This window comes from Lissotriton vulgaris, chromosome 8, assembly GCF_964263255.1.
Source record: "Lissotriton vulgaris chromosome 8, aLisVul1.2, whole genome shotgun sequence".
In the NCBI taxonomy this organism is placed as follows: Eukaryota; Metazoa; Chordata; class Amphibia; order Caudata; family Salamandridae; genus Lissotriton; species Lissotriton vulgaris.
In genome coordinates this window covers 658,777,843-658,792,785 of record NC_141696.1, presented here as the reverse complement: position 1 = coordinate 658,792,785, position 14,943 = coordinate 658,777,843, and the positions used below count along the sequence as shown (strand labels likewise).

The 14,943-nt window shown below is 43.2% G+C and overlaps 1 protein-coding gene across 1 annotated transcript in view; it reads left to right on the top strand.

Moving 5' to 3' along the window:
- Window positions 1-14,943, top strand: part of GABRR3 (gamma-aminobutyric acid type A receptor subunit rho3) — a 600,200-nt gene that overhangs the window by 318,185 nt on the left and 267,072 nt on the right. The window contains exon 4 of the mRNA XM_086936148.1: window positions 6,435-6,658. Within this exon, the coding sequence (XP_086792274.1) occupies window positions 6,435-6,658 (224 nt within the window). The remainder of the gene's footprint in view (window positions 1-6,434; window positions 6,659-14,943) is intronic.

Genomic DNA, 14,943 nt, shown 5'->3' with positions numbered 1-14,943 from the left:
TTTAGTCTGTAAGCTTTTCTCGGGGTAACCACTCTCTTCCTTTTAGCAGCAACTCGACTTACTTTTGGCGACGGTAATGTAAGGGCTGGAGGTGTATCATGCACCAAGATTACAGGTAGTATAGGCGGATCAACTGTTATGTTAGCCAGACAATTGTTTGTGCCAGTACCACCTTGGGTTCTATTTGTAGGTGCAGGGTCTGAAACGATATCAAGAGCGCCATTTTCATGTCTTAAATCGACAACACAGGGTTGCAAAAGACCAGTTGGTACAGATAGTAGGGGTTCAGCTGGTGTAGTATTAACTGGGGATGTAGCATGGACTAGTGATCCTAAAGAGGAGCGTTTGTGTGCCAAATATTCCCGTGAAAGTCTGCGTTCGGCCAAGATAATTTCCTTTTCTACTACAGACACTGCGCGGGTAATAAAGTTATCCATTGTACATATTGTTGAGGTCCCCCCTCTTCTGGAGCTTCTACCTGAGCGAGTAGTCATTGGTGAATATGAAGACATACGTGGTTACAAAAATAATTTTATAACATCCACAGCCAAACGTCGATAGGTTTACCTTGATTGTTAAGGGGGTGGCCCGTCCCGGCCCCTGCTGGCCCCGGACCGCCACAGACGGCCCGCCCTTTGCCCGGGCTTCGCCCGGCGTCCCGCTTGCGTCCCGCAAGACGGACTCTCCTCTGATCTTGTAGAGTGGCGGTGGGGGCGGGGCACGCAGGGGGGCGCTGACCGATGACTCGTGGTCATGCAGGGACTCCTGGGAGAGCGAGTCCCTGCTGCGCTTACCCCTGTAGCCTCCTCTGTTGTCGGTCTCCCTAGGCAGCCAGCAACCAGGCAAGGTCAGATCCGCGTTGGTGGGTCCACCCACGGGCGAGCAGTCCACAAAAGTTGGAGACGGTCAAGCAAGTTCCCGCGTCTTCAGAGGTACGCCAGGGAAAAGGGTCACGAGCAGGCTGGTTCCCGCTACACTTTTAGCTGTTTGCCGGTGGGGCGGGGCACGCAGGGGGGCGCTGACCGATGACTCGTGGTCATGCAGGGACTCCTGGGATAGCGAGTCCCTGCTGCGCTTACCCCTGTAGCCTCCTCTGTTGTCAGTCTCCCTCGGCAGCCAGCAACCAGGCAAGGTCAGATCCGCGTTGGTGGGTCCACCCACGGGCGAAGCGGCTCCCGCGCAGCGGGAGCGGCGAGCAGTCCACAAAAGTTGGAGACGGTCAAGCAAGTTCCCGCGTCTTCAGAGGTACGCCAGGGAAAAGGGCCAAAATCAGTTACCACCTCTATGCAGACGATACTCAACTATACTACAAGATCAAATCCCACAATGACATCCTTCACCTCAATGATACTCTGATTAAAGTCCAAACATGGTTTCATCTCAATCATCTCAAACTTAATCCCAAAAAAAACGAAATCATCCTTTTCACTCCCAAAAACAATTCCCTTCCCATTTAACTCTGGATTAATGATATCAAAGCACTTAATTGCTCCCTCTCCACCTCTAATTCTGTCAAATCCCTAGGCATCAGCATCAATCAGAATCCTAATCTCATCCCCCTCATTAAATAGCAGCCAAAAGTGCTCTTTTCACCCTTCACCACCTCAAAAAAGTTAAACCTTTAATTCCAACTGATGATTTCAAAATCGTTGTCCAATCTCTTGTCCTTTCCAGGATTGACTATGGTACCGCCACTCTTGCTGGCACCCCTAAAGTCCACCTAGCACCAATTAAATCTGTTCTCAACCTAGCTGCCAGACTTATTTCTGACTGTAAAAGATTTGACCACATCTCTCCTGTCCTCAAAAACCTAAACTGGCTTCCAATTGAAGGGCGATCCACCTACAAGATTGCCTGTATCACACACAAAGCTCTTCACCAAAACACCCCCTCTTACCTTTCAAGCAAACTACAAAAAGCAGGGTGCTCCAGGTCCCTGAGGAGCACTAACTCCCTAGTCCTGATTCCTCCTAGACTAAAATGTAAAAAGACCCAATTACGTGAATTCTCTGGTAATGCTCCTACGATTTCGAATTCTCTCCCCAAAGACCTTCGCTTCAACCCTTCTTACCCTCTCTTCAAAAAAAGACTCAAAGTACTTCTCCTCAACAAATATTGGGGTTCTTAATGTTACTGACTTTAACCCTGCTCATTTCCTCTCTGCTCTGATTCATACTTTTACCCAACCCCTCTCCCTCTTTCCATATTCTCACTCTCCTTCTCTACACCCCCTTCTCTCTCTCAAATTTCAACTCCCATTGTCCCTTTAATTATCCCTTTGTTTCTTTGCCCCTTCACTCATTTATCGCAATGTTTTATCTTTTGTGAATTTTTCTGCACATTGTCAATTGTATATTGTATCTTAATTATGTGTACCTACCTTGTAAAGCTCTCTGATACTCTTGAGTCCAGCAGCACTATATAAAACCTTTGAAATAAAATAAAAATAAATAAATTGTAGATTATAGTTTGTTCAACATAAATTCACTCAATATAATAACACTTAGTGCCACATAAGTACACATCACATAATTACATTCTATGCAATGCAACAAATACACCCCACATAATACCACTGTGCCACATAAGTAAACAAAAAAAATGTTTATCTTAAAATCTGTTTTTAATCAGGTTGTTTAGTTGTATATAATGTTGCCTTGGTTTTTATAAAGGTAAAAACATTTCTTAATACTTTTCATTATAACTTTTCAACATAATGCACATCAGCCACAATGCTCTACAACATAGCCAAAACTTCAGGATAAACACATAAGGTCCCAAATGCGAGACCTATTGGCTATGCCAATGCTTGTTTTGAACATGTGATTACTTCTTTGCCTGTGGTTGTTACAGTTTAAAATTGTAGTTTTAACCTGCCTGTGATTGCATAATTTATCACCTGTTTTTGTGTTTTTAAACTTGTAGTTTTCCCTGCCCATGATTGCTACCATTCAACGTGTTGAATTGTGTGATTTGCAGTCCAAACTCTGTAGTTTATCCCTCTCATTCCTGGTGACAATTTAGTTTTCCCTCCAAATTTCTCCTTTGCTCTGTGCTAAGACCTGTATGTTAAAACTGTGCACCCCCATCCACCATTTTGTATTCACAAGCCAGTGAAACCAGCCCCCCGGCCTCCCCCTCCCCCGCCTGCAACAGGGATATTTTACATCAGAGGGTGCTTCGGTGAGCTGTTTAAACTGTGTTTACTAAGGACTGTGCACTTCAATTTTTTGGCCAGGAGAGGGAGTAAAGTTGTATTCAAACAGTATTGTTAGATTTCAAGTTAGTGAGGCCTTTACCTGCAGAAGTCCAAAGTGTGGATTGAGCCTGTCTGTCTCCTAGGAGATTCAGAACAGGAGAAGCAGCTTCCAACTCTCTGGCCAGCAAACCTTGTCTGGGGTCGCTAGGACCTTATATGGTCTGCTAGTGGTTGGTACATGTGTACACTGATTGGTGGTTGTATCTGGTGTTTCTATTGGATTATGGTTAGTGTCCTCATTGGTTGGGTATTTGAGGGTTCTGATTGGTTTCTGGGTCTGTGATTCAATCAATGTAGGATTGGGACTAGGACTCGGGTTAGGATTTCTATTGGAAGTAGGGTCTAGGGTTTCGTCTGTTATTGGTTGTTGGAATAGGGTGGGACAAGGGCTAGGGTTAGACCTTTAATTGGAAGTAGCAATTAGGGCTTCTGGTGTGATTGGTTGCTGGACTAGTTGTTGGACTAAGAGTAGGGTTAGGCTTTATATTGAAAGTAGGGACTCTGCCTTCCCTTGTCATTGGTTGCTTGGACTTGGGTTGGGACTACTGGTAGGGCTAGGGCCTCTGTTGGACGTAGAGATCAGGGTTTTTGGAACTGATTGGGTGCTTGGACTAGAGCTAATATTGGCTGCAATGTCTTGGTGTCCTATTGGTTTTTAGATTTTAGGGCTAGTGTTGTGATTGGATAGTGTTAGGGCTAGGGTTCCCATTGGCTGAAGGGGTCACCTGATTGCTAGGGCTATAAAAGGCCAGGGTTAGGGCATCTCAGCCCGGGCGTTAAGGCTAAGCGCGAAGAGGACAAGAGCAGTTGCCTGTTTGAGCCTGTTCAAGACTGGTCGGGACAGGGCCAGAAATGCTGCCCATTAACCCATTTAGCAAGACCCAGCCGACATCATCCACATCCACAATCTTATGGTACATATGGATCTATATATTTATCACTTTCTTCTAATTTAGGATTTCCAATGCACTACCCTATTCCTCAACCTTTACTTCGCTCAATATATCTTCTAGCCCAACCTTCTGACTCATCTCAAACATCTTTTTACTACTCTTTCCAATACACTACCCTATCTCTCACCCTATATATCTATCAATATATCCTCTACATCCACTCTCATTGATCCTAAACCCCATACCACTACTATGATCCCCAAAATAACCCTTTTTTACTATACTGTTCCCCTAAAACTAACCTTTCTAAACTCTTCCCTCTGACTTCTTCCCTCCAGAACTCCTTTTTACTCATCCAAAAGCCTCCTCCTACTATGAAGACCTTAAAAAAAAAACTTCACTCTTTTGTCCCTCCACTATCCTTTTCAATAAAAATTAACAGCCTAACATGTTCACTTCTCAAATTCCATATTTAACTAGACTAATTCACCACTAATCCTATATGGGTTCCGGAGTGGTGTGCTGCTTGCCAGAAAGTCGCTTCAACACCAATCAGGGGTAGCAAGTGCTCTATGAATGCAAACCTTTCATCCCCTTTTATCCCTCCGCTATCCTTCTCACTCCAAATAACTGACTAATATCCACCACTAATCCTTTATGGGCTTCCTGAATAGCGTGCGTCAACACCCCATCAGGGGTAACAAGCGCTATATAAATACAAGCCTTTTTTCCTCCTCTAACCTTCTGTATCATTCCAAATCCAAATAACTGACTAACCTATCCACCACTTAAAATGTACTTGCATGTTTTACTATACTAGTTCAACACTAATCCTCTGGGTCCCGGAGTAGCGTGCTACTCGCCGAAAAAGTGCTTTGGGGCCTCGTATGGGGTAGTAAGCGCTATATAAATGCAAAGACAATACAATACAATACAATACATTAGGCATACAGATTTCCTAAACGTAATTCGGAGAGAATAGCAATTAGGAAATCAATATAAGTATTCCTAATGTTTGTACATCTGCTCCTAAGTCTCTAGATGCTACTTTCTAGCATGTAGATGTACTAAAGGAAGGTAGGACCCCAGAATGTGCAAGTTGCAAACTGACTGGTTTATGACCTGCCCTTCATTATGCGATGTGACTGATGTATTAGTCAGTTATATCACAAATGTATGTTTTGTAGAACGCCACATAACCTCCTGTCTCACAAATATAAAGGAGGCAAGTAACGTTTTGTGATCGTCTACGAATGACTGGAGAGATGGAAGGTCTGGCAAGGGCTATAGACCTTCATTCATGAACTCACATTCCTAGCATGTAAAGATGTTTAATTAAAAGCAGCCTGTAGCCCTTCATTAGGGCAAACCATAACGTGCTAAAGAAGGGTTCCAATCGGTATTACTCCATTGAAATTGGTGACACAGTGTCACTATTTTGCGTTTGTATTTCATGACATGGTAGTGTTTAAAATGCTTAATCATTCATTCCCACTATCACAGTTAAGCAGCTGCTATGTATGAATAATGTTAAAATACAATGAGGCAGATTTACAAGCCCCTTGCGCCTCTTTTACGCCGCCGTTGCGTCACTTTTGTGATGCAGCGGCAGCGCAAAAGATCCGCCATGGTGGGGGTATTTACAACATGACGCATCTCCCAGATGCGTCACGTTGTAAAGCCCTGCACCAGAAGGAGGCGTTCCATCGCAGGGGGGGTTGTTCCGGTGCAGGAACGCCTCCCAAAAGTAGATGAGTGAAATCTGCAAGATTTAACTCAGTCACTTTTGGGCCCATGCTGCGTCAAAACCCTGCGCCTGCTTGAAGCAGGCGTAAGGATTGACACAGCATTGTGGAGATAGAGCTCCCCAGAGCATTGCTGGAGCTGCGTCGCGCTTGCAACGCAACTCCAGCAATGCACCAATTTTACGGCACAGATGCGTGATGCATCTGTGCTGTTTTTGCCCCCTGGTGCGCCGTATTATAAATGCGGCGCATCCAGGGTGGCGGAGCTGCGGCGCACAATCACTGGCGCATCCCTGCTGATACCCAGGGATGCGCCAGTTATTGTAAATCTGCCCCCATAGTTGTTTTACTAGTGCTGGCTCTTGCCTCACTTCTGAGCTAATTTACAAAGGTTTGAGATCAGATTCACAAGTTACTTACGGTTTACAATAGTTTTTTTTTTAAAGAATAAGAAATGCTTAAATGACCTGATATGAACATGATTGTATATCTATTTATGGGTGTACTGAATTAATTTATTTTCTCTTTTACACACAGGATTTCACTATGACATTATACCTCAGACATTACTGGAAGGACGAGAGGCTATCTTTTCCTAGCACTAATAACAGAAGCATGACATTTGATGGGAGGCTAATAAAAAAGATCTGGGTACCCGATGTGTTTTTTGTCCACTCTAAGAGATCTTTCATCCATGATACAACCATGGAGAATATCATGCTTCGTGTATATCCAGATGGCAATGTGCTTTTCAGTCTGAGGTAAGGGCAAACTGGAGTTCTGAAAAACCATTGATATGCTTTTCAAGGTGAATGTTGGTAACTTCCATGCCTCACACGAGTACTCATCTTTTACAACTAAAATATTTAAAAAACATTAGTCAATAGATCTGCTATTAATATATAAGGATGGTTTTGTTATAAAATTCTAGATCTTGACTAAACCCAAAAAAGAGATGTGTGCTGAGGTGTGCTGTGTTAATTTTGAAAATCAGCTGTCTTTAAAAACAATAGGAAACATTCCTTTGTCAATTCAGTGCGGTTAATAGTCCCTAAGATTTAAGTAACATGTTATTGTAGGGTGCCATTCTACAGATTGTAATACTAGTTTCTCAGAAGTTCTTTATAGAGGCACTTGCAAGAGATTTGGCTGAGGGCCAAGAAGAAACTGTATTTGGGGAATTTAATGTCACTATGAATATCCATGGTTCACCACAATTGGAAAATCTGATAAATTATGTTTCACGCTTTCTTGGCTTGTTACATTATTGATACCGCCACTCTTGAGTAAAGGCAACTTATTGATTAGATTTCTGCCAGGATGCAGTCTAAGGAAACTTGTTTCTTCGGTTTCAAAGCAGTGTCTTTCTCTTTAGACACTTTCCCATCCAACAGAAGTTGTAGCCCCTCCAATTCACTTTAATTGCGATTGAGAGACAGTAACCACAGAGGCGTTTGTCACATGCTACAACGCTGGTACCACAGAAAATGCTATGCTTTGTGCGAGCACTGTTACCCAAAGGATGCCCTGGTGCTAAAAGAATTGTGAGCAAAGAAAGAAGGTCCAATATGGTGCCTTGAAGTGTATTGCAGAGTTGCAATTCAGGGTGAGATTGTTTTGTCTTGGAATGTGGATACAATTGATTCTGTTGGATCCTTCAGGATGCCCCAGTGCAAGTTAAAGTCTCTGAGAAATATGCTGTTTGCAGAGTTCATCATTAATTCCATGAAGAAGTCAATACGTTGTTCTACAAAACTGTTGCAGCTCCCTGGGAGATGGTGAGGACATGTATTTTCATATGGTTAGTGTAATTCGTTTTTTTTATTTCCACTTCAAAGGAAGTGTGTTGTTCTTTGTTAGGACTTCTCGATTTGATGACATTTCACTGCATGACTACTACTCCACTCCCAGTTTTGTCAATTCTGTTCGGAGAGAAGATGAAGGGTTCTTATGTGGCCAACATTTCGGATGTTTCTTGAAAAATCATTTAGGCATGTTCCTGTAAAGAATATCAGGTCCAGGCTCTGTTCACATGTAATTTCCATTATTTGTAAACAGCTTTTTGTTGCATATCTGCAGTCGTAGAGGAGGGATTTAAGTGAGATAGGTTTGTGCCAAACGTAAAGGGAGTTCTATAATTAGTTACAATCAAGTTTTTACACTTTATACCTCGTGCTATGTGTCTCTTTGCTTTTCTCTTCTTAGTCTCAGGTGTAGTAATGGGTGATTGATTCTTGATGTGAGATCTCTTTGCAGTCTCATACTTTGAACAGGGAATTCTATGTCTTCTTTGAAGAGTGGGGAGGGGATTCTATTATAGCAGGAAGGGCTTTGTAAGGTCCTCCACCATGATGTTTATTGTTTTAATAAAGACGGTTGTTTTGAAGCCCAGGATGTAGGGGCATGACAAGCCAGAATTCATTAATTGAGCTCCTGTCACAAGGGATTGGTGTGCAACCGATCTGGTTTGTCAGATTGTGAGCTCTGGAATATGAGGTGAGTCTTGTATGTTGTTGAGGCTCTCCTTGTGTAGACAGTGTTCTGTCTTATAGCATGCCGAGGAGTAGGAGTGTGCAGCAGTGTATTTTCATTTGGGACATCATGCGTGGGTCTGTATTAAGGGAATGGAGATGTTGTGTGCCATACGATGTCATAGTAGGGGACGGAGATTCTGGACTTCAGGCAGGAAAAGGATCTAGTGATAAGGTGTTTGTCATTCGCTCTGAAATATTTACTTTCAGCTTTGCATTTTAATTTTGGGGTGACTTCAGGAGTTTGAAGACGACGATGGAGTGGGTCAAACTAGATACTGTTAGTAGTGGATGGAAGAAGATAGGTTGGTCTCTGTATGCATTACAGTGGTATGGTAAGAAAGCTGAAAAGTATAAGCTTGAGAATGGGAGAAAGAGTGGAAGGGGAAATTTGCTCTTGGTTGTTAGTTTTTCTTGATATTCGGCAGCATAAAGTCTTGCTTGAAAAAGGGCTTTTCAACCCAGTTCCCAACTTATGAATCAAAGTTAACTAAGTATGTAGCCACATTGTGCAGGATGTCAACTTGAGCTTCTGTTTCTGAAAATGGTATTGAAGAACCTTTGTAAACACTTACAGTCATTGGGATATTTAGTCAGGAATAACTAAAAGACTCCGGGTGTCCTCCTATCAAGATCTACCTATATTTTCATTCCCTTGTGTCAGAAGAAGTCTTTTACCCCTGCAAAATCTGTGTGAACCTGCAATATATCTATAAACATAGGTTTAGTGTTAACAGTCCAAAGGGAATTTTGCCCCAATTGAGTTCGTAACAGTGTCAATTGCAGTTGCATGCACATCGGTAAACGGAGACACCATTACATCTTTTTGAAATTCGGGCTACTGTTTGAAGGGGTGAAAGCCCGCCTCAAGCAGCAGCCACAATTTCTGTTTGGGTGAAATCACAAGCAAAGCCCAAATTATCCTGCACATAACCCATTGGTAGCTTAGCACAAACCAGTCAGGCTTAAATCAGAGGTTATTTCTCAGGTATTTTTGCAGCACTACAAAAAGAAATAAAGTGAAAACACAGCACAAGAAAAATTCCACACCAATTTAGAACAATAGAGCAGAATTTATTAAATGTGTGATGCACAAGTGTGGTAGGTGACAGCTCCACACCCTCATCAAGTCAGTGATGGTCCATCTTGCCAACATCTATTCTCCTTGCTCTCACTGTCTGGGAGCAATAAACAGAGGCCAGCTGCCAGATATACCTAGTCATGTGACACAGGAAAAAGGCTACAGGCAATTGGTTGGGACAAGAAAATGGCAACTTTCTAAAAGTGGCAGTTTAGAACTGTGACTTAAAATCCAAATTTACCGTTAAAGGGGGTTTTAAATTACAGCTCTTCAGACACCAAACTCAGTATTCCCATCTGCTCCCTATTAAAAGTTATAATTTCTTGAATGTATTGAATTAACCAGAGATTAGCCTATGGGAGAGGTAGGCCTTGCAGTAGTGAAAAATGAATTTAGGAGTTAAAGTTAAAAACACATGTCAAGCTTTTTAAATACACTACACCCTGCCTTATTGGATGTTTGGGGCATACTCTTGGGGTGATGTGTATGTTTTTAAAAGCAAGGTTTAGACCTAGCAAGCGGTTTATTTTGCCAGGTCAAAATGATAGGTTAAACAGCAGACACAGGCTGTACTTGCCGACTGTAGACATGATTTCAAGGCTACTTAGGTGAATCGCACAATTAGTGCTGCAGGTCCACTAGTATGAAGTAAACAAAAACAGTAGCCGGGCAGATTAAGTTATTAAAACAATGCACCACCTAGTGAAATCAATTGCTAGGTTGGACAACCATTTGTATTGAGTTAATTCTTATTTTATAAAGTTTTTTTGATAAAGTTTTTGGGCATCAAAACACAACACGATATTTACATAGATACATAGATACATTCAATCCACTGAAATAAATATGTCAAACAGAGTAGCTAAACAAAAGAATTGTCACATAAGTATTCACATAGACAACTGTACAATGCCTCAGATAGATCAATTGTTGAGGCACCAGTCCTGAATAATAATAAACAAGTGGACTAGCGGATTGTTAAATTGGCCTACTTGTTAACACCGACACAAGATACATAATAAAGTTCATGAAAGAGTGCTATGACTAGGAATGACACATAAACTGCTAGGTAATTTGCAGGTGTATTGATTAATTCCTATCAAGCCCCATCTATTTTGTATCTTGGAGGGAAGAACGTTGACGCGTTTCGAACCCAATATGATTCTGCGGGTTCTCCTCAGGACACGGACTGGGGGGTCGCTGTCACTGTGAAATAATAATTAAAAAATTGGTGTCAGTGAGGGAACTACCTCTAGGGACCTCCTCTCTCAGACTCATACACTCCTATGGTAAATGTACCTTATTGATGTAGGGTTCGGGTTGCTCCCTGTAAACAGATAAGGTTAAAATGTCTGTTTAGGATGTTGCTTAACTGTCCCAGTTATACTAAGCTTGTTAGCCCCTATTACCAAGACATACCTCATTCATGCGCATCATATGCAGGAGGCGGGTGCCGGTACGCGTTAGTTTTTCAGTGTTCAGATCTTTGTTGCTACGGCGAAGAGAGGGACCTTACGTTATTGCCCATTTATTGTGCACTTCAATTGCTTAACCGTTCGGTAAGATATCGAGTCTTACCTTCATGTTTGAGCAGAGTTCGTTCTGACTGCACGCGTGTGGAGGCGGCGGCCGCCGCACGGGCTTGTCAGCTATTAACACAAGGAACGTGCGGTTAGGAATCTAATGGCATCCGATCATCTGAGTATACAGATTGTGCCTGGCATATAACTTACTTGTCAGCGGAGTTGTAAACGCTTCGGCCCGGCACCCATCTACTTCTGAAAGACAGACACGTGAACCCGAAGGGACGTGTCTTCTCGTATTTAAACCAACTCACGTCCCGGTGTTTGTTGGGAGACGTAGTTTATTAGACAATGTCTTTATACTTGGAAGAAGGCTATATTCCAAATCGTGGGGCTCCTGTTTGAAGAAACTAACGTCCCAATGTCTATGGCGACGTAGTTACATAGGGTATATTTTTAGACAACATCTTTTTACGGGGGTTATCTTCAAGTTCATAAGCTACGGTCACATGGGCAGCAGCAAGAAATAGCAGGTACACGTTGCAAAATACAGGTTCATAGAAAAATTGTTACAGATTGCTGAATTCATTTAGGTCATTAAGTCCCGACATAGCAGTGTTGAATTTCAAAATTAGGTAGGCCTCTTTTTGTGCCAGTCGTGCAATTGGGTCACCACCGGCACCCGCAATGTTTTTGATACTTGCCAAGATTGTCCATTTAAGGTCACTGACCGAATGTTCGTTTTTCAAAAAGTGAGACACTAGTGGTGCTGTGAGCACTTTGTTGTTACTTCGCGATCTATGTTGGATTATGCGTTGGCGCACTTCTTGTGTGGTTTTGCCTATGTATACTTTGCCGCAGGGGCAGGTTATGGCATAGACTGCATATTTCGTTTTACAGTTCGTGAAGTCCTCATGCCGCCAATGTTTTTTGCCGTCTGTGAAGTGTGTTCCTTCCATCGTAAGGCTACACACCGAACAGGTGCCGCATTTATGATGTCCTTTGACTGGGCCCATATTAAACAGGGTGCTTTGTGTTTCTCTCTTGGTTGTAGCACGAGTGGAAGAGATCTGCTGGCCCAAGCTGCGGTTCTTCTTTAACGCGAACAGAGGTTTGCCAATCTCAGGAATGACTTCTTCCACCAGATGCCAGTTGTTCCGGATGATTTTCTGCACCGGGGTTGTGTGGGGTCCAAAAGTGGATACACACACCAACCGCTCTGTAGGTGTTTTTTCTCTCTTCTGCAGAAGATGTTCTCTGGGTGTCCATCTTTCCCTCTTCATAGAATGTTTCAGGAGCTTGCCAGGGTATCCTCTTTCTTTCAACTTGTTGGCAAGTGCTTCGCCATGGATTACAAAGTCTTCTGTCCTGGAACAATTCCTCCTCACCCTAAGGAATTGTCCATAGGGGAGATTGTTCTTAAGGCTCTTCGGGTGATAACTTTTGTAATGTAAGGAATTGTTCTTGTCAGTTTTCTTCTGAAACAATGATGACATAATGCCTTCCGATGTAGATTTGATCTCAACGTCCAAAAACGGCATAGTTTTACAATCATATGCCAGGCTGAATTTGATGTCCGGACTTCTGTTGTTCAACCAGTCGTGGAATTCCTCTAGAGACTGCGGTGTACCGTTCCAGATACACCACACGTCATCTATATACCTGAGCCATTGCCCAATGTGGGCTCTGTACGGGTTGTTGTTATACACAAATTTCTCTTCGTACTGGGCCATGTATAATATTGCCATCTCCGGTGCGAAGGGACAGCCCATCGCTGATCCCTTAATCTGCAGGAACATTTCTTCCTCGAACACAAAAAAGTTCTTTTTTAAGGCAAGTGATGCAAATTTTACAATCAACTCGGTGGGTACCCTGTGGGGACGTGGTCTGGTGTCTAAATACATTTCGATGACGTCCACTCCATCTTGCTGTGGAATTTGAGTATATAAGGACGTAACGTCCATTGTGACCAGAAGTTGCGAACTAGGATTGAATTCCATGCCTTCAACCTTGTTTATGAATTCCATCGTATGGCGAAGATATGACGGCACTTGGACCACAAATTCCTTCAGAAACACATCAACAAACTTGGAAATTGGCTCCAGCACTGAGTCACATCCCGACACTATAGGTTGGCCTGGTGGTGTGTTGGGATCTTTATGTACTTTCGGGAGAAAGTATAAATGGGGAATCCGGGGGAATCGTTTGACCAAGAATTCCGCTTCCTTCGGACCGAGTATTCCAATCTCCTTCGCCGCCTTCACCATCTGTGATATTTCATGAGTGATCTCTGCGGTGGGATCCTGTGTTATGCGGCGATACCAATTTTGATTGTAAACATGGCTCCTGCCTTCAGCTTTATACAATTCTTTAGACCACAGGACCACCGCCCCGCCTTTGTCTGCTGGTCGGATTACCGCCTCCTGCTGGTTCTTAAGTGTGCATATGGCTTGCCTTTGACTTTTTGAGAGATTAGTTGGTATGAACTGTCTCTTCTTCTCCAATACATTTAACGAGGATAACACTTTTTGCTCAAAGGTGATGATATTCTTCGCCATGTTGTTGCTCGGAGGACAGAATGATGATTTATTTCTGAGACCAGAGACCTCAGCTTGTGGCTGGTTCACTGCATCCTTAAAGAACCATCTGAGTCTGATTTTCCTAAAAAATTCAATCACCTCCAGTTTCACTTTGGTGAAGTCTATATGCGTACCCGGTACAAATGAAAGACCCAGCTGCAATAATTCTTCTTCAGCTTTTGTGAGGATCCTACTTGAGATGTTAATGATAGAAGAATTGTCTACGACTTGTAGTGCTGCTTGCGCGTGGTCATTTCCCATTGTTGGGGTTTGAATTTGCTCCGTTGTTATTTATTTATTTATTTAAACATTTGTAAAGCGCTACAAAGGCCCTTGGGCATCTCGGCGCTGATATCTGCTAAATTCAGCCCTAAAGGAGGATCTACTTATTGGTCAAATAACCAAGTTTTGAGTTGTTTCCGAAAGGACCACAAAGAAGGACTGTTCTTTATGATTAGCGGCAAAGAGTTCCAGAGCTTGGGTGCGGAAACAAGAAATCTTCTGTCACCCCATGAGACCAGTCTGGTACGGGGTACTTCCAGCTGGAAGAGATCAGAGGACCGCAGGGACCTAGTGGGCCGATAGGGGATGAGTTGTTGAGTCAGAAAGGCCGGTCCCTGGTTGTGCAGTGCCTTATAGACAATGCACAGAGCCTTGAACTTAGCTCTGTTCCTAATGGTAAGCCAATGCAACTCTCTGATGGTGCTCGAGACTGATTGGAATTTGGGGATGTTACCCAGCAGTCGGGCAGCAGCATTTTGAACAGTCTGCATCTTATTAAGGACTCTCTCTTGGGCATTCAAAAATAGGGCATTACAGTAGTCCAAGGTGGATAATACCAAGGACGTGATCAAGGTCTTGCCTGCTGAGGAAGGGAGAAAAGGGAGGATTTTTTTGATGATTCGTAGCTTATAAAATGCGGAGGAAGCAATCTGATTTGCATGGGGAAGAAAAGTAAGCCTGTCATCAACCATGACACCCAGGTTCCTTACCTTGTTGACTGGAGTAGGCGGTGAGCCCATGGACTGTGGCCACCAGCGAGAAGACCAATCTGGGGATAAGTGTCCAAAGATGACCACCTCGGACTTATCCGAGTTCAATTTGAGGCAGTTGGCAGCCATCCAACTTCCTATAGCCTGCATGCCCAGATTGAAGTTGTCAGCCACTTTTTGTCCGTCATTTCTGATGGCCAAGACCAACTGGGTATCGTCAGCATAGGAGGTAAGGCTCATCCCATGAGCTCTGATGGTGTTGGCAAGGTCCGACACGTATATATTAAAAAGTGTCGGACTCAGGGATGAGCCTTGGGGGACTCCGCATGGCAGGGACAGG